The sequence below is a fragment of the Triturus cristatus genome, chromosome 8 (genome assembly GCF_964204655.1).
Source record: "Triturus cristatus chromosome 8, aTriCri1.1, whole genome shotgun sequence".
In the NCBI taxonomy this organism is placed as follows: Eukaryota; Metazoa; Chordata; class Amphibia; order Caudata; family Salamandridae; genus Triturus; species Triturus cristatus.
Window position 1 is genome coordinate 80,242,250 of NC_140591.1, and position 24,022 is coordinate 80,266,271.

Here is a 24,022-nt window from a genome sequence, read left to right on the forward strand (position 1 = left end):
TAGCTGCGGGTGGCGTTTGGACCAGGGTCCCTAGCAAAGGGGTCTGGTCAAGGTGCAGACAGGGCGCAGATGGGCTTGCATTTGGTACACCGGCAGCATGACTGCTGCGTTGTCCGCTGTGACCTGAACCACTCTTGGTACTTGTGTCCAGTAGGACCATGGAGAGTGGAAGGAGTGCATAGGGTGGCGTATGGGCTCAGCAAGAGCAGGAAAGTCCCCTAGGGAGAGCAAGAATGAGGCAAGGCACGAAAACATGATCAGAGGAGCAAATCAGAGGGCAAAAAACGACTGAAGAGACCAAGATGTAAAACAGAGTGCAAAAAGAAGCAGCTGATAGGAACAAGGGGTACAAAAAGTAGCAGATAAACAGAGACTGGGGCAGATAGAACAGATGGCAAAAACAATGAAAGCGAAGTTGCTGATTCAGGGCAGAACGAGCAGCCAACAGGAAAATTGCACAAGACAGACACCAACACAGTCAGAAGGTCAAGGTCTCACTGAAGCAAAAGAGATGTCTGGGCACCTACCTACCTGTCCCCAGGCCCACCCTACTTAGCATCGTGAACATGTATTTCCAGTGTAGAATATCAAAGGCCTTTTCTAAAACCAACACCAGTCAAGCTGAAGTGGGCCGAAGTAGTGGCGCCTCCTTGAGGAGCCTGTTTAACTGTGCATATTGAAGAAGGTGGAGCTGCCATATGTAAAGACATTTTGGTCGGGGTGGACCAGGCCGAACAATGCTTCTCATAACTAGTATTTGGATTAGTGTCTTACAATTGTTGTCCAACATGGCCATTTTGGGGAAAGAGACCAGAAGGAGCTTGCGCACAAATTGTGTCTGTATTCTGGCATCCAGGGTGGAGTTGTACACTTCGCCAACTTTGTGAACAGTAGGTCCTCATAGGCCTAATAATATTCAATCGCCAGACTGTGCACGCCTGAGTATTGCAAGTTGGAGAGTCCGGTATGGCGCTACGGATTTCTCGTTCTCAGTCTAGGGAGTCTATGCACTGCAGGCACCACCGGTAGGGTGACTGAGTAGAAAAAGACTGCATCATGAGGCTGTCGTGGAATTTCAGCAGAGCTAGTAGGTGAAAAATGCTGTGTTTATGGCTTTCTGGGAGTATGCTATATTACCCAGGGAAAGAAATGACAGCTGTGGGAGTGGTGACAGAATCTTGTTGAATCCACACCCAAGCAAAATCCAACTTGTTTGCATCCATGCATGCCTTGCAGGATATGCCTTCTAATCTAAGCAGCGCAAGGATTTAATCAGTGCCGTGAATAGGTTGTCCCGAGCATGCTCATCCCCCACAGTGGGCTTTTCCAGGCAGTGTAAGGAGACTTCTAGTAGGATCATTGCTCGGTGCATCGTGCCATGAGCCCCAATAAGAGTGGTTCAGGGGCATTGCATACACACAGTTTTAAGAGCAACCCATTCTGCAAGAAAGGCAGAGGCTGTATTACTGTTTTCAGCTCGTAATGGGTTATGGTGTCAGAGGGTTTGGTAAAAGGCCTGGTCTTCCCACCCATCCAGCTGGAGCCTCCAGGTTGGGACCTGTGATGTGGTGCTGTGATATGGTGACACCCAGAACTACAAGATAGTGACCACGCTTAACAGTAAGTACAATTACCCAACTACCAAACCCAGGACGGTACAGAAACACCTGTCCGTCCAAACCATAGAACTGTATTGTAGAACCCATAGGGTGAGGGTCAAGGCCCGAGTCCATGAAGCTTGTAGTGAACAGCATTCACGCCAACTTTATGATTTTAAGTCTTCCGCTTTTCCCTAGCTTCCGCCCAACCTTCCCAAGACTCCTGTTCTCAGTTGGAAGGTCTTTCATACCCTTTTTCTGTTAAGATATGAAAGGGAAGTTACTGGAAGGATGCCTGGGATATGGTGCTGTGAGACCCAGCCCTACTTTCTAGTCATTACAGTCCCAGTGGTCCGTTTGCTTTTCAATTCTACAGTTTCTGGCCCTACAGACCTAGAGAAGGGGTGAGGAAGCCACCAGAATTTTGCGGATGTTTTATTGTGAGATCATTTATTTCCAAAGCTCCATCTCCCCAGAGTGCTCAATGAGTATTTTTTTTGTGTCTATTCAAGATCGTCTATTTTTCTGGGAGCACGACAAATACACACATTCAGTGACTCAATACGTTGTATACCAGGTGACATGTCCCAATATCCGATTGCTTCCTGGTGCACCCTTATTGCCCCACAGCTGTGAAAGGGGGTTCTTCATGGTTTGTGTTTGCTCAGACCTAGACATACTTTTCAGAGCCCTCCCTCATATTATCTTCATGGGCTTACGGGTTATTATACAGCATTTTCAGAGGTTTATGACACTAAATACTGCAAGATTTCTAAACTTTTCACTTATGCATCTCCTCTCTCACCGTTGGTGCTCATGAGGACACAAACATCTGCACACATGCACCAATGGCGACTTTCTCTCTGGAGTGTCGGGAGCTTTCCCCTCTGCACAAGCTTCACTCCTCCCCCCACCCCCACAAAAAGATATGATCAGTGGGGAGGGATGGCCGAGTAATCCTGGTGGTACCCCTGCCTTTAAAGCCACAGGTCTGGGGTCCATGGTCTGCTTTAGGTGAGGTGGGTGAAGGGGAACCCATAACTCGTTGAGAAGGATTGTAGATATAGGTTGGTGCCTGCCAACAACATTTATGACTCAGTGCTCCAGTGGTGTGCCGTCTCTGTAGCCCAGTAACATGGTAGCTGCTGCGGCATCGCAAACCTCACAGCTTCATAACACAGGATGTCCTCTCTTCTCTGCCACCACCCTGAGTTAGTGATGGTCTTAACTGCTGTGCATTTTACCACTTGGCCTGAGCCCACGGTTTTCTCATGATTTAGCTCCTCAATGCCCCAGTCTCTCCTGCTCCCTCTCTGGCTTCACAGGCGCTGGAATATGCTTCCTACAAATGTATTGAATACAATAATTGGTTTTGCGGTTTTAGATTCAGGACTATGATCAATATTTTCAGTTGACAGTAATTGCTTTGCTATACAAGCATCCATTCTGCTTTTCGACCCAGTCTTGTCTGGATGTGTGGCACTGTCCAAGCTCTGTTGATGTGTTTTAGGGGTAAGTGTGACGGTTAGGATTACAAAGTCCACGAGCTCAGCCTACGCCAACTTTGTTAATGTGTTATTTTTACATTAACTTACAATCAAGTGTATCTGATTTCCTATTTCAATGTAACCATGTATGTTTAATGTAGGAAAGATAAATCCTCAAGAAATACGAATGCAAAGAGGCGCTCTGCTTGCAGGATGATTTATTGCATGTTGTCAGTTCCAGGATCAGTACGAGAATGCCTCAACGGCCCAACAATGCATAACTCCCAAAGCTTCCATACATTCAAAAGATGCCACAGGGCAAAGAACGAGATCCTACTAGACACAGAGCGAGACAGTCACGAGCTGCGACGAGAGATCACAATTCTGAAGTTCCATACACACGACACCTACCCATCTTAAAAAAAAAAAAACTATGTAAATGTGTATGTAAATTTCAAAGGAAGGAAGAAAACACATTACTTCATGATAAAATCCTTGAATCTGGCAGGAAGGAGATGATCACGCGCAACTCTGGTGGAAGTAATTTCGTGGTTAGTGAGGGGAGATTTGTGGTTTCCCAGATCATCACTGGACCCGACATCAAAAAACACATTGCTATTGGAATCTTCATGTGTAATTGTTGCACCCTTAAACAGAGATAATCTGTTGAGATTCCAAACACTCCCACCCTCAACTCTGACAGCATTTCTAAAAATGGCAGTAACTCTTAGGAGCCGACCAAATGGAAGAGCACTTACAAACTCCCCCCTTTTTTTTTTTAATGCGTATTAAATCACCAATTGCTACTCTTTGTTTACTCACGCTACCTAATTTTCTCTCCATGACTTCTTTCATTCTCTTTTTGTAAACATCAAATCTGTTTGGAACTAATTCACAATCTACACAAGAAACATTTTGGTTTTCACCCATGTTTTTTTTTAAACCACCAAGGAGCTAATTTGGTGCTTGGTCTAAGTCCTCTCAGGACTAACTAAGGTGACAGAATTGGGTGAAGTCCTGTAGGCTAATAACATAGATTGTAGAGCGTTACGCCAATTTAAACCACCCTTAACTGATAACTGAATGGCCGCCTTGACAACACGGTTAAAGCGCTCCACTTGGCCATTGGCCTCAGGATGAAAAACAGCTATCTTCCTATGGATAATACCACACTTCTCAAAAAACAAATCCATTTCCTTGCTAACAAACTGAGGTCCATTGTCTGTGACAATTTCCTGGGGAATGCTTTCTCTACAAAAACACTGTCAAGAAATACCAATGCAAAGAGGCGCTCTGCTTGCAGGAAGATTTATTGCAGGTGGTCAGTTCCAGGGTCAGTACAAGAATGCCTCAACGGCCCAACAATGCATAACTCCCAAAGCTTCCAAACATTCAAAAGATGCCACAGGGCAAAGAACGAGGTCCCACTAGACACAGAGTGAGACAGTCACGAGCTGCGACAAGAGATCACACTCGTGACAGTCGCGCTCCATGCACACGCCACTTAAAGTATTATAATTGTGACTCCCATATCATGGGCTATGCCAAACAGACATAGTTGCTGTGTTTTCTATGATGTTCACAAATAATGGACGTATGTATGTTTGTTTTCAGACTCCAATGTTACTTGAGATGGGAATGTTTGTATGTTGTACGTCTGACAGTTGAGACAGCCAGGATATGGCCATCGCCTACACAGAGCTTCTGCAAGGTTTTTATTGTGATCTTAGGAACCAGTGATTGTTCACAAGCATTTACTGACATATACACTACTGTTGTATGTGCACTGGGCACTTAGTATTGCCTTTTAACCCTCTGCTGACGACTATGCTGGCTGTTAAAGGCCATGAACCAAAGTGGGCTATCCTGGCCATTAAAGGCCCGCTCTGTAATGGCCGGTATAACCCGCTTTAGAGGGCTATAAGGCTATAAGAACATTCTGTCCCTAGAGGGTAGAATGTTCTAAATAGAAAACAAAGGTCTCATGGAGCCCTAGGGGGCTGAAATCTCCTCGGGCTCTGTGAGGCCTTTGTTCACAACAGTAACTGGGAACAAGGGCAAACATTGGAATGTTGATGATCCAGATTTCCACCAGCCATTATAAGCCCTGCATCATCTTCAGTGGCACGCTCAACATTCCAATGTTCTAATTCGGATAACAAAATTCAGCAATGACCTATGGTCATTCCTATGCTGCTTGAAAAAGTGACCTGTTTTGGGACCTTACCATTACAACCTTTGACCAACCTGAAGCAAATTTCTCACGCAAAGCTAGTGTCTGAAATGCTGCTTTCCCGATGTCCGTTTTCAACTCCTCATGCCACTTGTGATGCACCCGATGCAACCACAATACACACAACGTGAGACCTAGTATCCTATATAGGGACTTCTCTTCTAATAATTCCTACAGATATTCACGATTTCGGGGCATACATAGAGGAGATCATCCAACCTGACCCAAGCCAGGCAATATTTCATTTTTAGATCTTTTATTCCAATCTCAGGTCCTCCACATCTGACAGACATGTGGATAAGACCAGTTTGAAAGGAAAGGTGGAGCCATCCATTACAGAAACAATGGCATTCGCTTTTGGGTTCTCAATTTATGAAATGGAGGCAGAAAGACAAAACAGACAAAACAGACTGTACGTTTTTACTCTATCTTTTCGGGGTCCTGTCAACTTTGCAAAAGCTGCCACCCTAAACCAAAGCACCAGAAAATCTGAAATGCAAGCTTTGGGGTCAGGCTGAGGAAACGTTACTACATTTTATGTATTTGTCCTAACCTCCTAGCTGCACAAACACAGTGCCTCAGGAAGCCTCTGATTAAGTTGGGGTCCATACCTGTAGGCATACAGTGCTTGAAGCCCATCAATACAACACTGAATATAGACTGTCAAATTACTGTTTTTGTTTACAAAACGGATCAAGAATGCCTGGTTAATCAAGACTCTTGCCTGTTTAATAAGCGTATTTCTTTTTTGTGCATGGGAGGTCCATTAAATAGCATGTCAAGCATTTTATTACCTTCAACTGGTTTAGCACATTATGTTTTATACAGCTAGTTTTTGTGCTTGCACCAGGTAAATAATAACCAGTCCTGCCTGTACTCGGCATAGCATTTTAAGCATGCCATACCTTGACGTATACATCGGGTAAAGTATTGACTAAGATGGTACTCCTCTTAGGAATAACTCAAGGTTTGAGTTTGCATGATGCATTTTGGAGGGAGTATTACGATAAGCACTTTATAACTGGTTAGACGAGTTTATCACCAGGAAATAAAGTTTTATGGGTATGCCATTGAATATTTTGATTATGGCATGAGTATTGACGTAGAAGTGCACATGCCTCCCCTAATAGGTATTAATTAGCAGCACCGCACGCTCTTTAATGCATACAGTTTGCATAAGCACTTTACTGCCTGAATGGGTATAGAGATCAAAGTCCTTCAGGATTTCATCCAAACTGGCTCCTGCGGATTCTCAATATCTATTCCGACTGATTTTATTCTTGGGTTCAGCTCATCCTGACTGAATCAATCAGCTAGGATTGAGCGCGGCTAATCACCTGTGAGTGTATCCAGACACAAATCTTGCTGGGATCAGTCGAAGAGCCAGGCCTTGAGTCCATTTCTGTATTCCTGGAGGGAGGTTGCTGTTAGGAGAGGCAGCAGTAGGTCATTCCAGGACTTGGCGGAAGGGAAGGAGAAGGAGTGTCCTCTGTGTGAACGAGGGATGCGGAGCGCAGGTGTCTGGAGGGTTGGTGGGAGTTCAGGCGGTGGTTGATGTATGCTGGTCATTAGTCATGCAGGGCTGTCTCAGCATCTTGAATTGGCATCTTTTCTGGATGGGGAGCCAGCGGAACTTCCTGAGGTGGGGTGAGGTGCGTCCATTTGGGGAGGTCGAAAATGAGTCTTTCTGCTGAATTATGTATTGTCTAGATTCTCTTCAGGAAGTGGGTGGTGGTTCCTGTGTAGAGCACGTTGCCTAAGAAATTTGTATTGACAATCACAAGAGCAAATATGTTTCAATGCAAGAAATCTCAGGGTGGATAAAACCAAGCAAGACTTTCAGTGTCAGCAGAGGAGAAGACTGCGGTCTACCGTGCAGATTCTATCACCTACCTCTGACAGTTCTGCACTAGAAATGCATGCCGAGCATGAATGACCTCACATAAATACAAGTTAAGAGTGATGGTGGAAGAAAAACTGGGGAGAAAAGTAAGTAGCAATCATGTTAATACCTGGTGAGAAGAGGGAGATGGCCTGCATCAGCGAGTATTCCTCGTTCTGTAGATTCAACTTCTTCAAAATGTAGTGAAACTTCAGGAGAGGGTCCAGGAGAAGCGCCTTGAATCCAGCTGGAAAGAGCAAAAAAAAGCAAAATTAGGGCGCAACGATGGGGGATCATGGGAGAAAGGAGACTTACAAGAGGACACGAGATGTGACTAAGTTGCACTGGCAGCAGGAATATGGACTACAACCAAAGACCATAGAAAGATACGAGGGAAGGAACAGGAAGGTTGTAGGTCCATGTCCCTTCAGTTGGGCCATCGCCACTTACTTTGAGTGGACACAGAAAAAGTAAGATGAGGGTGTAAAAAAGTGATACATTGGAATGGCGCAGCTAAACTAAAGACACGGGACTTCATGAGAAACGTGGAAGTGACAATTGATCATTGGAGGATAATGTCCAACTCAGCGGGTGATGATTGCTCTGAAGTTAAAATACTTTTCCTATTACTTTGAGGCTCTGTTGAGAGTATTTTCAGTGATCTCCAAAGCACATCATGTGGGGCTCTGTTCAAGTACTTACCAGCTATCTCGTTAAAAAAGTGACTTTTGATAACATGTTCTAGTGAATAGTACATCTTCCTACAGATTCACCGGTTTGGAAAATTCCCCCAGACTTAATTCTGAATTTTGCTTTTTTTGCAATTCCACCATCCACCCCAAGATGATGTGGACGTCCCTAGTTCAAGCATTGCCTCGAGGATCTGGCCTCCAGGGAGGAAATATTAATAAGGTCTCTGTTTGCTAAAAACCAAGTTTGTGCAATAGACGCCTTGGACTACAAAATGTTCTGCTGCAACATCCGGGCTTTCAGACTCTCTAGGTGAATCCTCAGTAAAAGCTCAAATGCGTCTTTCCTCTATGAGCAGATGGACTGCCACTACTACAAATTGCCTTGGGGAAGACTGTGGGGGCGACGAATCTCCATTCTAAAATGTTCCTTTTGCATGACAAACCTCAAGTATTTTCTCTGGCACACTCTGAGGGGAATACAAACGGAGGCCTTCAGGAAATCAAGCAATACCAGTCCATGGCAGTTCTACAACTTGAACTTATGCAGGTGAATTCGGTTCCCTCAACAAGGTATTTAATAAAGAAGCAAATTCAGTATTGGTCACAGTTCTGGTCTCAACTTGGGAATCATGAAATGGCACGTGTAACGCGTCACTTCTTTAAACAGGAATCTTCTGAGTAATTCCTTTAGCCACGAGTATCCTCACTTCTTTTATCAAGAGGAGTGTGTGGAGGGAGGTGGCAATGGAAGGGTGTGATGGGTGGCAGTTTACAGGAACAAATAGGAATGATCTTTAGCATAAACCGGTGTGACGTCATCTCCCTCCATTTTGCAAGCAAAGAGTACATTGTGCCCTTCCAGTAGTTCTGATGCTGCAGGGGAAGAGCTGAAGTTAATATTTGGCTGTAGTGAGCATTTTAACAGATTTGCTTTCTCTTAAATACGGCTCTTGCTGCAGTGACGTCAGTTGGAGCCGACATGGCATCCAGTTGCTTTAGAATTCCGTTTCAGTATTTTGAGTGGACTGGTTTTTATAGAAACATTGGTTTCAAAAGCAAACTGTTTAAATGCTTTTTTCCCCCAAAAAAGGTTGGCTTTCTCCCTAAAAAAAGGCACTGGTCATACACAGGCGTGCAAAGAAGACTCACTTTCACACATCCCCTCTTCGAGAATCCAGCAGTCACAATCCAAGCATGTAGTCTAATCATATATATTGTGCAAAGGCTTGCACACAGGATATTTCTGTATGCATCAGCTGTGAAAGTAATCCTTCCCTAGGCCCTGGTAGGTTATCAGTAACCCTTCCCCATAGTACATCGGTGTACCAGGCCAGCACTGGCTATCCCATGGGTGATGCCTCCAGATACTAAACTCTTGACCATTGCATCAATACTCTTGATTCTTTGTTCAGAGGCGCAGAAGGGAAGGGAGGTGATCTTATGGTGTCTGCAGTAGGATGCATCCTGGGGATAGGAATCTGGACTGTCAAGACACCGGCCTACTGTTTAACCACTGCTGGCAGTGAATGGGTCTGCACGCTTCAGCATGAAATATGTCTTAGACTCAATCGAGAGAATTATTGTAGGAGAGTAGGATCTGCTTCACATGGGTACCCCCACTTTCTGCTGGCATTTCACTGGTTTTCGACTTTAGTCTGGCTGTGGCCCTGCTAATCAGGACCCCAGCCTAGCAGCTTCCCCTCTAAAATGGTTTCCATGTACATTAGGTACATTTCTAATTGGATTCTGGAGTGCCTTATAAGCCCCTAGTATATGGTATACTATGTACCTAAGGCATAGGTAAGTCAAGACGCCTACCAGGGGCTGAAGCATGTATTATGCCACCCCTGGGAAGCACTCCAAAATGGCACCACAGGTCTGCTACTGCAGCCTGGGTAAGGTGGTGCTTGCACTCCTTACTGTGGTATAGGCTACCTATATCACTACCATTGCCCACACACATAAAACCTATAAGTCACTCCTATGGCAGGCCTTAACAATCCTGAAGGCAGAGTGCTTGGTTTTTATGTGAGAGGGTGCCCCTACATGAGCAGAGCTCCTCTGCAGCGTTCGGAGTACCTCCTCTGATGCCGTTTGTGGTGCAGCCTGACCATATACTCTTAAGTGCATTATAATCTCGCGGTAAATGCTAACTTGGGGATGGCTGCACAGAAACACGTCGTGTTTGGTGTCAAAACACTTTGGAATACTACCCCTCCCCCCCACCCCGCCAGTTCTTGCGGCGAGGTAGCATTCCACCCTTCTAGAGGGAGAGACATGTTCACACTGGTCTAACCCGGTAGGACTTTCTACAGCCCTGGCATCACAAAATGGATGCCTCTGCCACAGACACGGGTCTGGCCTCCTGCTGCTGACCGAAACTCTGGCAGGGGAGGCCTGGACAATAGATTTCCTGTCTCAGGGAGGTGTAACCACCTACCCAGACAGGCAGATGCGTATTGGGGCTGGGCGGGAGCACTCTCTGGTGCTTTGAAGTCCTGCACTGGGGGCACACTTGGTGTCCCTGTGCATAGTCCAGTTCAAACCGGTTGCAGAGGCTACCTGCACCTGCTCTGACGCGAAACAGGACAAAGGAAATGGGTGTAACCACCCCTCTTTCCAAACCCTCCCATAGGTGGGTCCCTAGAGTATGTCCAACCCCCAAACTTTGTATATTTATGGGAACCCAGTCCTTGCGACTTTAGATTACCCTGGACGAATCTCTGCAATATAATCCTGGGCCTTCGACGTTCTACTTTGCTTAGAAGACTGAAGAAATCTCCCTTGGGGTCAAGGAGTGACTCCCCTGCTTGGCAGGCACCAAAGAAGCAACTAACCGGTCTGCATCGCTGAAGCTCCCGTCAGACGCCGAAGTCTTTGCATCACCAGAGGTGGATTTCCAGACTTCCCCGAGGCAACCCTGAGTCCACAGCAAAGCTGAGGCCCGTGGCTATCGTCGGTGACGTGGAACCGTGACCCCTGGACACCATGAACTTTTGCAGCAACATCATCTTCCTGGTCTTCCTCAAGTTGTGATTTGGCTCCAAGTAGCCCCAGCCTTGAGCACCTCCTGCACCGAAGATTGCTGGCCTCCACTCTACGAGTAACCCTTGGGCCAGTTTCCAGTGCGACCGCTCGAGGCTCCTTCACGATCGCTAGCCTGTTGGCTAGTAGGTCCCCATGAAAACAACTCCTCTTCCGATTGGGCTTTCCTGGTTTCTCCAGACGTGCCCCGACTTACCCTCACTGGGTGAGTCCCCCAGACCTTGCTGGTCGGCACCGCCATCCTTTCTCGGATTCTCAGTGACTTGCCGTTGCCAAGGCTTGTTGGGTCCAAGCTGGTCGCCGACACCGCAGCACTCGACAGACTTCGTGGGACAGCTCGAATGCAGCTCCTGGTAATCATCGGCGCCTCCTGGACCTCGTGGCTGAAGAGTCAAGACACCCATCAACTCACCTGAAGCACCCGACATCTGTGGTCATTGGTCAATCGTGCCCTTTATCACTGGTGAGTGACCCAGACTGTCCCCTCTGCTTTCAGGTTCCTTCCATCCTAGATCCAGGATTGGATCTCTACCGGACACCTCTCCTCTTCACGTCAGCAGCACTTCCTGAGCAGCTTCCATTGAAAACAGCGACGCGACTCGACACCATTTGACACCTATGCGCCCGGCTTCTCTGGGTGAGGTAACTAGAGTACTCCGGTGCTCCTGTGGGTGTTGGCCCTAAACCCCTCTAAGTCCAAAAGGGTTCACTCGTAGATATCTTCTAAGTGTCCTTAAACTCTAAATTTCCAACCGCGACATTCCCCATAGAAGTAAACGGCGATTCGCGGCTGTGTTCTCACACTGCACACGCACCCCGTGGGTCCCCTATGTCACTACCTTGGGTGGTTCCTTGTGGTCCAAGCACTTCCACAGGCTCTAGGCCTTGTGTCTAGCTCAGTCGTGGTTATTATACCACTTTATTGGTATATGGTTTGGTACGCCCCTAGGGCTCAAACGTGTATTTGTGCTATTACTGTTGATTACTAACTTGTAAATTAAGTACTTCGAACTCTAGCCTCAAAGAGACTAGAGAGGTGTGTTTTATCCTAAATGCATATATTTTAAATATATACCTGGTGTGGTTGTCCTTTCATTTGATCATTCAAGAGATTATAGACTGGTAAAACAAGCTGCTTTTCATTCCTTCAAGACTTAGCCTGAAGGCTGCTCTCCATAGCTACCAATAGGATAGCTTTCAATAAAAGTGGTCTTTAAACCGATCACCATAAGGGGTTGTTTGGACTGATACAGGGTGCCCACTATAACTAGTGGACAGCATATATCAGGCCAACTTCTCACAATTATTATTCCAACTTGTCTACAGTAGGTTGTCCAATGTTTGAAAACCTACCAAACTTTATATCGGTCACTGAGAATTTGGTCTGCTGGTGGTGGTGCTCCTGGTACGCGGCAACTCCCTTTCCGGGAGCTGCTAAACCTCTCCCGTCCTAAAAATACAACCAAAGGCCCAGGTCAGTGTCCACCTAAGCCAGAGGTTTGTGAGCCTCGCTCTCATCACTTTCATCTTGCCTATGGAATAAGTCTTCCAATCCGAACTCTGAAAGAAACCGGGCCTCAATTCTGATGACTCGAGTGGTGAGGAGAGGAGACTGTAATGTGGCACATCAGCCGCGGCTGATCGACAGGGCTTCTTCATAGATGGAAGAGTTGGGCATGAGATTGAGAAAAACATTGGTTTACTGGTTAACATTGTTCCATAATTAAGAAGGATTAATAATGATAGACTCAATGCTTCATCAAACCACATTTTTATGATATAAGGTACGTCTTCTGGGATAAGGACCCTGACAGCCACACACAGTGCCTGTTAACAGACTTCACATTTACCAGTGTGCACTTCATTCTGCAATGGTCCTCATGTACAGCAGTGAAGGGAAGGTTTTATACTTTGGCAGTTTGCCAGGATTAACCTAAACAACCCTTCAGGTTTGTGGAGATGGACTAATTTTCAACCAAAACCGAAACTGGCCTAGTGCAGGAGCCATACCATGATTCCATAGGAATACGTGCATGACCCAAGCTATGATTCCATAGGAATTGGTGCATGACCCATGCTATGATTCCATAGGAATTGGTGCATGACCCATGCTATGATTCCATAGGAATAGGTGCATGACCCAAGCTATGATTCCATAGGAATTGGTGCATGACCCATGCTATGATTCCAAAGGAATAGGTGCATGACCCAAGCTATGATTCCATAGGAATTGGTGCATGACCCATGCTATGATTCCATAGGAATAGGTGCATGACCCATGCTATGATTCCATAGTAATTGGTGCATGACCCATGCTATGATTCCAAAGGAATAGCTGCATGACCAATGCTATGATTCCATAGGAATTGGTGCATGGCCCATGCTATGATTCCAAAGGAATAGCTGCATGACCCATGCTATGATTCCATAGGAATTGGCGCATGACCCATGCTATGATTCCATAGGAATTGGTGCATGGCCCATGCTATGATTCCAAAGGAATAGCTGCATGACCCATGCTATGATTCCATAGGAATAGGTGCATGACCCATGCTATGATTCCATAGGAATTGGTGCATGGCCTATGCTATGATTCCACAGGAATTGGTGCATAGCCCATGCTATGATTCCACAGGAATTGGTGCATGACCCATGCTATGATTCCATAGGAATTGGTGCACGACCCATGCTATGATTCCATAGGAATTGGTGCATGACCCAAGCTATGATTCCATAAGAATTGGTGCATGACCCATGCTATGATTCCATAGGAATTGGTGCACGACCCATGCTATGATTCCATAGGAATTGGTGCATGGCCTATGCTATGATTCCACAGGAATTGGTGCATAGCCCATGCTATGATTCCACAGGAATTGGTGCATGACCCATGCTATGATTCCACAGGAATTGGTGCACGACCCATGCTATGATTCCATAGGCATAGGTGCATGGCCCATGCTATGATTCCATAAGAATTGGTGCATGACCCATGCTATGATTCCATAGGAATTGGTGCACGACCCATGCTATGATTCCATGGGAATTGGTGCATGACCCAAGCTATGATTCCATGGGAATTGGTGCATGACCCATGCTATGATTTCATAGGTAATAGGTGAAAGAAATGTGCAAGGATTCCATTCGGAATAGATGCAGGACCCATGCTTGGATTCCATTAGTAATAGGTGCTGGACTCATGCTAGAATTCCATAGGAATTGGTGCATGACCGCTGCTTATCGTATAATGTATTTATTATATACCAGCGTGGTTGTTGGGCAAGTCTGAAGCTCATCCCCCCCACAATCTTACTGACCAAGCTGCGCCCCTGGTTATAGTCATAAAAGTAGGTCCTAACCAGACCACACCCTTAACAGATTGTTAAGTGGCATTTTTGAATTCTTTTATTTTCAACGATAATATCAAACAGTACCATTTTAATATTGTCGATAGTACACCATTTACAGAGCATTACAGCAATGTTATCATACCTGCACCTTCTAGTCAATGTTATGTGAATATCATCATTTACGTGCTAACAACACCAGAATAATTTCGTGAACTAATATTTAAAATGCACTTTTTTCAGGGTTGTCCATCATTTGCGGGGTGTGGGCAATCCATTCTGGCGGCATCTCTGCTCATCAGTTAGCTCTTCCCTCAGTGTATCCTCTTCTCTCGATGCCTTCCTGTGCTCTTCCTGCTCCAGGACCCATTCCATGAAGTCTTTTTTCCATTGAGTGACCTTGGGGTACAGGGGTTCACCTAAGGAGTCACTGTCTTCTTGCTAGCACGAGTCCCATACATAGTTTCATTTTACAGTTTTCTCTATTAAGACGTATCCCTAATAAGCAATAGTTTAGTTTATTCAAATCATGCACAATTAATCAAAACCATTGCATATAAAAATGTGCAAATATTATAAACAATGTTGTTGTTTTTTATCTATTACATTGAAATATATGCTACTGTACAAAATGTATAGGCTGAAGGCTAGAGTCATGGAGCTGCAGAACTGGGCAGCGTCCAACTTGCTCTGCTTGACAGATGTTCATGTGAACAAAGTGAATGTTCAAGGCAGTATGGTTGATATCAAGTGAAAGAGGCGGCTGAGCACAAAGCTTCCGAGGTGCTGGTGAGACATCTAGACATACCCATGGTCTCTACTTCACTATTCAATAAAAGAGCCACTTACACATGCACTGTACTCCAGCATCTTTATTACCCCCTCTAGAGCCTCTGCTCCTTCCTGAAGTGCAGGATGTGTGGGCACTATAAGGCTGATGAACAGGCTGTCCCAGTCTGAGCCCTCAGCTGCAGAAGGAAGGCCCATGTTGCTTCTTTGTACTTTTCAATCCATGATCTGGCCCTGGGTGCACTCTGTGTTCTGTTGCACGGACACCCTGGAGTAGAGATTTATCAACTACACCTTTGAGGACGGTGCAGGCATTCTTGAGGTGCCAGGTGAGCGGGGAGGGGCAGCCAGTGGGGTTTACACCAGTGAGGGGAAAGGTAACCAGGCAGTAAGACAGCTCAGTGAGCAAATGCAATCGGTTTTACAAACTTGTAACCGGAAAGTCAAATGCGTAAATCCCTGAGGGTCCAATAAGTTTCCATTCTTCAGAAGCTGACATAGGAGTACCACTGTCATGCATAACTAGCAGCTCTAATCAGAGCCGAGAGACGAGGCAAATCATTGTCATCTATACTGATGTGTGTAGTAATCTGTATTGTAATTATCTTCTTGCTTTCTCCCCAGCTGCTCAGCCAGTGTGAATGGTCTGCGTGGGATGTTGGTGTGTTCATGACAGATGGAAAGTTTGGGTGCCTGGGAACTGAAGTGTAATGCTTGGAATATGGGCTGAGCAGGAGGCAGACTGCTCCTGGTGGGGCTGCGCCACTTGAACTCTACATCTGGTATCTGCAACCCAATAAACCTACCTAAATTACAACTCGGCTACTGGATTTAATGACTACAATGTGCGCATTTTCTTATTGGTAGTAATAGCAGAGTTACAATGTTATGAATAGATGGTGCTTTCCCTGGGCGGTGAGCAGCATGGATCTGTGTTACACTGCATTCACTGAATCCAGAGAAAGTTGCAAAGTTAAAATGCACATGAACCAAAACATACATATTCCTAACATGGCTCTGCATTTCTGGGTTTGTCATGTGCCCACAAGTGGTCCATGCTACAAAACTGCAGGGCTCGTTGTTGGGTGGGGGGGAAGGATTGGAGGCAGGAGGTGGGCAACTGCCTAAAAAGATGGTGGCTTCCTAGAGCTGCTAGGTAACCCAGCCAGCCTATCCCCTAATATCCACTCATTAATCTGTCCTCCACCCGCTGCCCATGAGCACACAGGGTCGACTGACGCTTGGGGATACCATGGACCAGTGTCCCATACCAACCTGAAGCCGATACATACGGCAACAGAAGTGAGCCCTGTGAAGTGGGGGGGGGGGGGAGGGGGGAGGAACCACGGCCTCTGTTGAGGCGGTGGCATGCGGCCTACTTGTTGCAGATGCTGGGTGCTACCGTGAGCTAGGACCCCTGGTGCAGAGTGCCGGACCAAAGGAACATTTAAAAGTGCCCTCTCTAAGTGAGCCTCCTCTCTGCCTTGCCGACATGCCGGCAACGAACTCGGATGACCGTGCAGCGCCTCAGAGGCGGGGTCAATACACATTGATTTACTGGATGCGAGGCAGACGGGCCCGGAACGGGGAGAGAAGCGCAGATAGACCAGCCGTATGAGTGTCTCACCCCCACCCTACAGCGCTGAGAAGTTGCCAGACCCTGGTGGCAGCGGCAAACCGATGAGAGAAAAGCGGAGGCCAAGTGGTAAACAGTGTTGGCAAAATCGTGAACAGAGAATACCGCCCCGTGCAACAACTTCGAAAATGACCTCGCCTAGTGCGCCCCACCCTACCCGTAGTGTGGGAATGAAGAGGGCCTGGCAGTAAATCACTGGGGTGCACCGGATTAACGGAGGTACGTGGAAGAGTAGGTGTAAACTCTCCGAATTGTGCAAAGAGTCCCTGGAATTGTGGTGACACTTCACTGTCTATAGCTATAATGGGAAGAGCCTATTTTGAGACACTGGCTCCCTGTGCCCCTCCTTTGGACTGTGTGTGATGGGTCCCGATCTCTAGCAGGCCTGACTGCCATCTAGTAGCTGGGGCATTACATGTTTTTGGGGAGGCGTGGGGGGTGTCAGACATGCGGGAATAAAACTGACAGGCCGCTGAAGGTGCCCCATGCGCTAACTGGAAGGCAGCAGCAAGTGTGCCGGTATCCCGCTCGTCCTACACCAAACCCAATCCATTTGCCTCAGCACAATGACAGGCGGAAAAACCATGAAGGGAACTCGCCTGCCCAAACTGGATACAATTGCACTTCCTAAGGGATTGGAGGCTCAGGGAGGCCCCCAGGAAAATGTGTCCTCCACAACTTCAGGTATCCGGAGGAGACACTCTAACACCCCATTATATTAAGACAGCCATACAAGGGATCCGCACTGCATTGGAGGTGAGCACCAACACGGTCACAATAGAGGTCTCACTGATACGAGCAGACCTTCGTAATATGGGGTAAGAGACAAGCAGGTGGAGGATTCAGCTGCAACTTAACTTCAAGGCACCAGGGCCCTTAAGGACCATATGGGCGAGCTGCAGATAGCCAATACCAACTAGAAGTTAGACTTGAGGAGTACGAGGGCAGATCAAGGTGCAACAATGTCTGCATTCTAGGGATCCTGGGGCGGGCAGAAGAACCATCTGCAGATTTATTTGTAGAGCACCTCAGCCTCAAGCACCTCCAGCCCGAGGTGTCTCTAAGTTCTTTTCAGTGGAAAGGGGCCACCGAGTGCCAAGCGGTCGAACCTGTCTGGGTGCCCTGCCAAGGCCCATCCAGACCAGTCTCTTCAACTTCTGAGACCGGATATGTGGTGCTAAAAACAGCCCATACAGCTCCACCGGTTCCTTATTATAACACAAATGTTACCTTTTTTCCAGACTTTACCCTGAAGGTACAGAGACAGACGTAGTTTCTGGAAATTAAGGCAGCGCTCTGAGAAAAGGGAGTAAAATACTCAATGCTCTTCCCAGCAAGGTTGCAAATTGAGTCCGAGGACAAGGCATGTTTTTTTAATATGCCGGAAGCAGCATGGAAATGGCTTGAAAGATGGTGGATAGTCTGCGGCCCCAACCCCAGGGCACGCCGTGATAGATGAAGGAGAAGATAGACACGTCTGGTGCCACTTTAGATACTACACAGGTGAAGGACTTGTTAGTGTGTCAACAGGAGACCTAACAGCTGAGACCTGTGGCAGATGCATTGGGAGATATCCTTTTTTCAAAGAACTTGCAAAATAGCACTGACACAGTACTGTGGCATCGAGGAGAGAGTCCATAGACCCTGAAAGGTAGGGTGGGGGTCCATACTGTATTTGGGTTGACATTGTCCCTATTTGCTTGAAATGGTTACTGCTTTTGGGCTTAGAGGCCGGTTAATTTATTGATGCCCTATTATTATCCCAACTAGTTTAGAGGTACAAATGTCCGATTGTTGTGGGGAGTGGGGCGGGTTATGAGGCAGGTTCACGGTCTTCTGAGTCCTCTATGCTGGGCTGGGACGACAGGCGCCCTTGCTGAGTTGGGAGGGGCAGTTCTTGGTCCGTCAGGCAGAGATGCGGGGTGGGTGGGTTGTTCTAAGGGGGGTGGGCACAAGAGACAAGAGTGTAATTTACCACTTTACTTCACTTATCATGGCCAATGATGCTGGGGTGACTTCAGCCCGCTAAACTGGGAGATTTAGATGACCCAAAGCTGGGGGACAGAGTACAATTATGTATGATCACTAGGGCAAAAAAGTTCATTCCTGAAATTCGGGTTAGGACGTGGAATGTAAACGGTCTGGGGGATAAGATTAAACATGGAAGAGTGCTCCAATTTAATTAACAGCATTCCCCTGACATTATCCTATTGCAAGAAACCCACATTATGAGTAACACTTTGAGCCCTAGACCGTTGGGAATACAAAATGGTGATGCATCTGATTCCAGGGGCACGGGGCTACTCCTCAAGAAACAGTTTCCCCTCACTGTTGGCATGATATGGTTGGGCAAACTAGGGAGATAAGATGCCCTCTCGGGCACATGGGAGGGGGAATCAATCAACATCCTTCAAGTATATGCCCCACCGACTCTACATGGCGCAACCCTGCCTGATTTGGGATCCCTTATGATCGAAATTCTGATGCGGAGTCTCTTGTTGGGAGGAGATTTAAATATGGCACTGTGTGACAATAGCGACAGTCTGCCACCAAGGCGACCTCCCCCCTCGCAGACCTGGTTGGCAGAATTCCTTTTTGCTTTGGGCCCGACTGGCATTTGGAGACCCTCAATCCTAACACACAGGAATATACTTTTCATTCGGGGGCACACAGGAGTCTCTCGCAAATTTACTTTCTGGTATTGTTGGCACCATATCTTTCACATTTTAGGGATGTGTGACACTTAGCGAGAGGAATCGCTGATCATTCCCCAATATGAGCACCATTTAGCGTAAGCACTCCACGCTCCAACAGAACAATTGCCAAAAACCCTTGGCATATTAAGATACCGTAGATCAGGGAGGGACTTCTTAAAAAACACACACCAATACATTAGGGAAAATTAGCACTCGTTACTTCCTCTTGAACACTTTGGGAGGCCAATAAAACAGTGGTCTGGGGCAAACCCTCTCTCTAATGGTAGGACACAGGCGAGACTAGAGGGCAGCAGGAGATGCGCTGGAGCAAGATATTTTAGAATTGGAAGCGCAATTAGTGGGAGATGACAACGAAGATGTACGACACGCCTTAAGCCTCAAACCGGAATACAGAGACCAGGTGATGTGTTGGCCAGAGCCACAAACAAGGCGGCGCAGCACCAGCTCACGTGGCTTGATAAGCAAGAGAAGGCACACCGGTGGGTCACAACCATATGCCCGAATAGCAGGAATATCTCCAAGACCTTCAAGCAATTGCGGATGCATTTGCTACCTATTACTCGTGTATTTATTCCACAGAGATGGTGACCACTGAACATGACTCCCTTGAGCTCCTGGCAGATCAACACTCCAGTTTTTTGCACCTAAAGACATACAGCTACTGGATAGTGAGCTTACGAAAGATGAAGTGCCACAAAAATTAGAGCCATAATCTCGGGGAAACACATTGGGACCCAATGTTCTGCTAATAGAGCTATATAAACTCACGGCATCCTCCACAGCACCACATCTATTGAAGATGTTCAAAGAGAGCAAGCAACATGGCAGACTTCGAAGAGATCAGAGGCTTGCCTCAAACGTTGTTATACACAAACAGGGAAGAGCGGTGGAGCAATGTGCCTCTTACCGGCTATCCCATTACCGAATGAGGAGGCTCAAATCCTGCCAAACTTTTAGCTCTTCAACTCATTCCACATATTTCTAGGTTGGTACACCCGGACCTGTCTGGATCATTGCTGGGTCGCAGTACTGCTCTTAATTTGCAAACTACTCCACTGAGTTTTAGGACGCAAACATAGAATCCAGAGGATGCCGTAGTTTTATCCCTTGATGCATGCATTGCCTTTGACATAGTCAGGTGGCTGTATCTCTTTGCTGTGCTCAAGTATATGGGCTTTGGACCAGAATTGTTGTCCTGGCTTCGACTCCTCTACACCCAACCTTTGGCACAGGTGGTGGTAAACGGAAGAGTGTTCAGAGTCTTCCCCCTGCAACAAGGGGCCAAGCAGGACTGCCCCCGGTCACCTCTTATATTTGCTTTAATACTTGAACCCTTGGCAGCCTGGCCCAGAGGAGACAAGCTGATTCGAGGGCTCCGCCAGATGGAGGACTGGGAAGACTGAATATCGCTGTATGCTGACTATATCCTTATCTATGTGGCGCCTCTTCAGTCCTCCATTCCCAGAATATTGAACGTCTTTACCAACTTTGGCAGATATGCTGCATACAAAATCTATTGGTCCAAATCGGTGGTATCTGTCCTTCATGGAACGGCGCCACAATTACCGAAGAATTGTGTAGCACGAATAGTGATAGAAGGGTTCCGATATCTTGTAATCTTTATCACCACCAGCCCGGACCTCTTTAATGTCAAAAATCTACAGAGCCCACTGACCTGACTTAAAAGCGATCTTCAACACTTGCGGTCACTCCCGCTCTCCTTGCTGGGGAGAACGGAGAGAACGGTACTATTCAAAATGATGGCGCTACTGTGTTTCCTCTACATATTACAGAACATGACATTGCCCGTGCAGAAAATCTATTTCAAAACCATAGGAGGTGAGATCCTACTATAGGATGGAGGCTACCAGGAAATTGCTCTCAGTAAACTCACGTGTAGGTGGTATGATGGAAGGATAGCCTTTCCCGATATCCAAACACACTAAAGACAGTGTAATTGATAACTATCAACCAATGGGTTCATCAACCACCAGCTGAACCTGCTTACCAGATGGACCATCTGGTTCTCCAACCGAAAAGGGCATCTCAGAGCACTCTACACCAATCCGCGCCATCTCACCCTGGAGGGATCGATGACACCGACGGTCCAAATTTAGCACTAAACACTCACCAAACTGAGGTGAAGAAACAATCACTCAGGCGACCCTCTTGTAGAACTCCGAGCTTCTGAGTACAATGGGCACGAGACCGGGCTTTGGCAAATGGGACCCGATTGGGCTCTCACGAGTGGGTGACCAATATTCAGGGACAGAGGTGGTGCCCTTTGCATTGTTACAAGAAACCCACGACCTAGCTCCCACCGAGACCGGTTATTTGCAGATTTGTCATGCCCTACATATCAAAAACGTATTAACAATTCCCCTAATTTTTTTTACACCTACAGGAACGCTGGGAAAGAGATTTAGCAGACTTGTACGAAGACAATTGGCCATAAGCTTTGGCATCACCCAAAGAAGTGGCTATTGGGACACGTTTCCGACTAGTCCAGCTCAAAATACTACATAGGGCCTAAATCTCCTGCAACACTATGGTAAAAATGGGCAAGAGGGTTGATTCACTCTATCGCAGACATTGCGGGCAGGAGAGGACATTTTATCACATTTGGGCCTGCCCAAAAATTCAATCCTATTGGGGCTCGGTAGTGTCATGCATGATGGGGATCTGTGGTGAGAGTATCACTCTCAGCCAAATAGTGTCTAATCAATGTTTGGGAGGCCATGGACCTGGGGCGAACTGATCAGACCTGGGCAACTTTAGGATTAATGAGTACAAAGCGTAACATTGCTAGTCTTTGAGGGCGTAAGCTACACCAACCCTCCTGGAAAGAAATACAGACGTGGACTGGTGTATGGTAGCATAGAAAATAGTCTAAGAGTGTAGAAGTTGCCCCCGTAAGTGGCTCATGGTGTGGAACAAATGGAATGTGCACAGGGGGAGCCAGTGCGCTGCCTCCACTGTTGTGACGTTGCAAGCCTTGGTCTATGAGGACAAAGAGCAGACGGGGTCCTTGATAGGATAAATGCAGAATGGTCTTTTACTTAAATTGAATATGACGGAGAAACGTACTATGTGGAAATGTACTGCTTTATTGGTATAATGCAAGCACAAAACACGAATGGCCATTTTTCCTCGATTAATTTACAATGCAACGGTCCAAAGGTGGAAAGGGCAGAGAGAACATTGATACAAATTGGATACAGTTATACCGCAATTAATTGGTACACTTCAACATTTCTTAAACTCTCCAATCGATTGTTATGTTGCAACTCTTGATCTCGTGCAAGGGAAAAAATTGTGTGAAGTTGGGGTGGTGGGGTGGTGGGGGGGACAAAAAGTGAGCCGACGCGTTTCGACTGTGTGCAAGGACCATAACAGTTCGAAAGAAGGTCTTCCTCTGGGCTGTAATGCTTTATATAGGACACAGAAGGTGAAAAAATAAAAATCAGTATGGTGCCTAATGGTATAGTACGTCATACCAAATATGCGAAAGAGCAAGGAAAAGGACAAAACACGATGCTTCCATACCTGAAAGAGGAGATGGAAGGTATCACTTTTAGCAGAAACCAATTCTTTGTAAGAATAGGCAGCAGCCGCTACCTATAATATTTTGTTCTCTGTGGGTTGAAAAGGTATGCATCTCAGTACACATAAGAACTTGAGGACGCACTATAAATATGTGTAGTTCTCTTGTCTTGCTATATTACATCTATCTGCTATGGTGTAGATTAATTGAAATAAAACGTAACCTACAAGGCGTCTAAGGAAGTGGTACTCGACATGCTGACGCGTGACATTGTACCGGGGTTCTTGTTTGTTAGGGTGCCATTTAAAGGCACGTTAAAGTGGGCAAATAGTAATGATAGGCACGTTTTTCAACATGCGATTACTTTCATAATTAGTAAAAAATGACCAAATAGTCTTAGGAATTACACAGGTGCTCTCCGTTTTGCAACGGGAATATTGTTTGTTGTAGGACTATTTATAAATGCGCTGGAGTATATGTAGCAAAAACCAAAGGAAATGATGGACAGAGTGTTGAACATTGTAAGCACTCACCCCCAGTCAACTGATCTGGGTTTAATCCATCACTGTTCTTTAGCCCACTCTGCCACCCCAGTTCAGACATGGCCATATGCAAATCAGTCTGACCCTGTGCCTCATGGGAACATTCCAGCCCAAACTGCCAAGCCATGTCTTCCCTGGACCGGAAACAAGCTTCCTAGGACCTGTTTCTGGAACGGCATGGTGAGCAAAAAAACGATGGATTTAGGCCCAGATCTCTGTACTGGGGTGAATGTATGACATTGTTCTGCATTCTGTCCATCAGTTGTTGTTTTTGGAGTATATGTAGGGCACATTTTTATAAAAAACTTCAGGTGACTTTAAAGATCGAAAACTAGTGGCGTGCAATCTGGGCAATTATTACAGATATTCTCTATTTCTCATCGCGCTCCATGATGAAACGTCCGAAAGAACGTCTGCCTGATTAATCAGAATATCGCTCAGTGCTGTGTGTGTGACGGCCCAATTATACCATGCGCATTTGATTCGAAGGCAGCCAAAATCAATCTTTTA

At 46.4% G+C, this 24,022-nt stretch overlaps 1 protein-coding gene across 5 annotated transcripts in view; it reads right to left on the bottom strand.

Moving 5' to 3' along the window:
* NR1I2 (nuclear receptor subfamily 1 group I member 2) overlaps positions 1 to 24,022 on the bottom strand; it is a 391,730-nt gene that overhangs the window by 16,971 nt on the left and 350,737 nt on the right. For all 5 annotated transcript variants that reach the window (XM_085621051.1, XM_085621053.1, XM_085621054.1 and 2 more), the window contains one exon: positions 7,331 to 7,447. In XM_085621051.1, the coding sequence (XP_085477177.1) occupies positions 7,331 to 7,447 (117 nt within the window). The remainder of the gene's footprint in view (positions 1 to 7,330; positions 7,448 to 24,022) is intronic.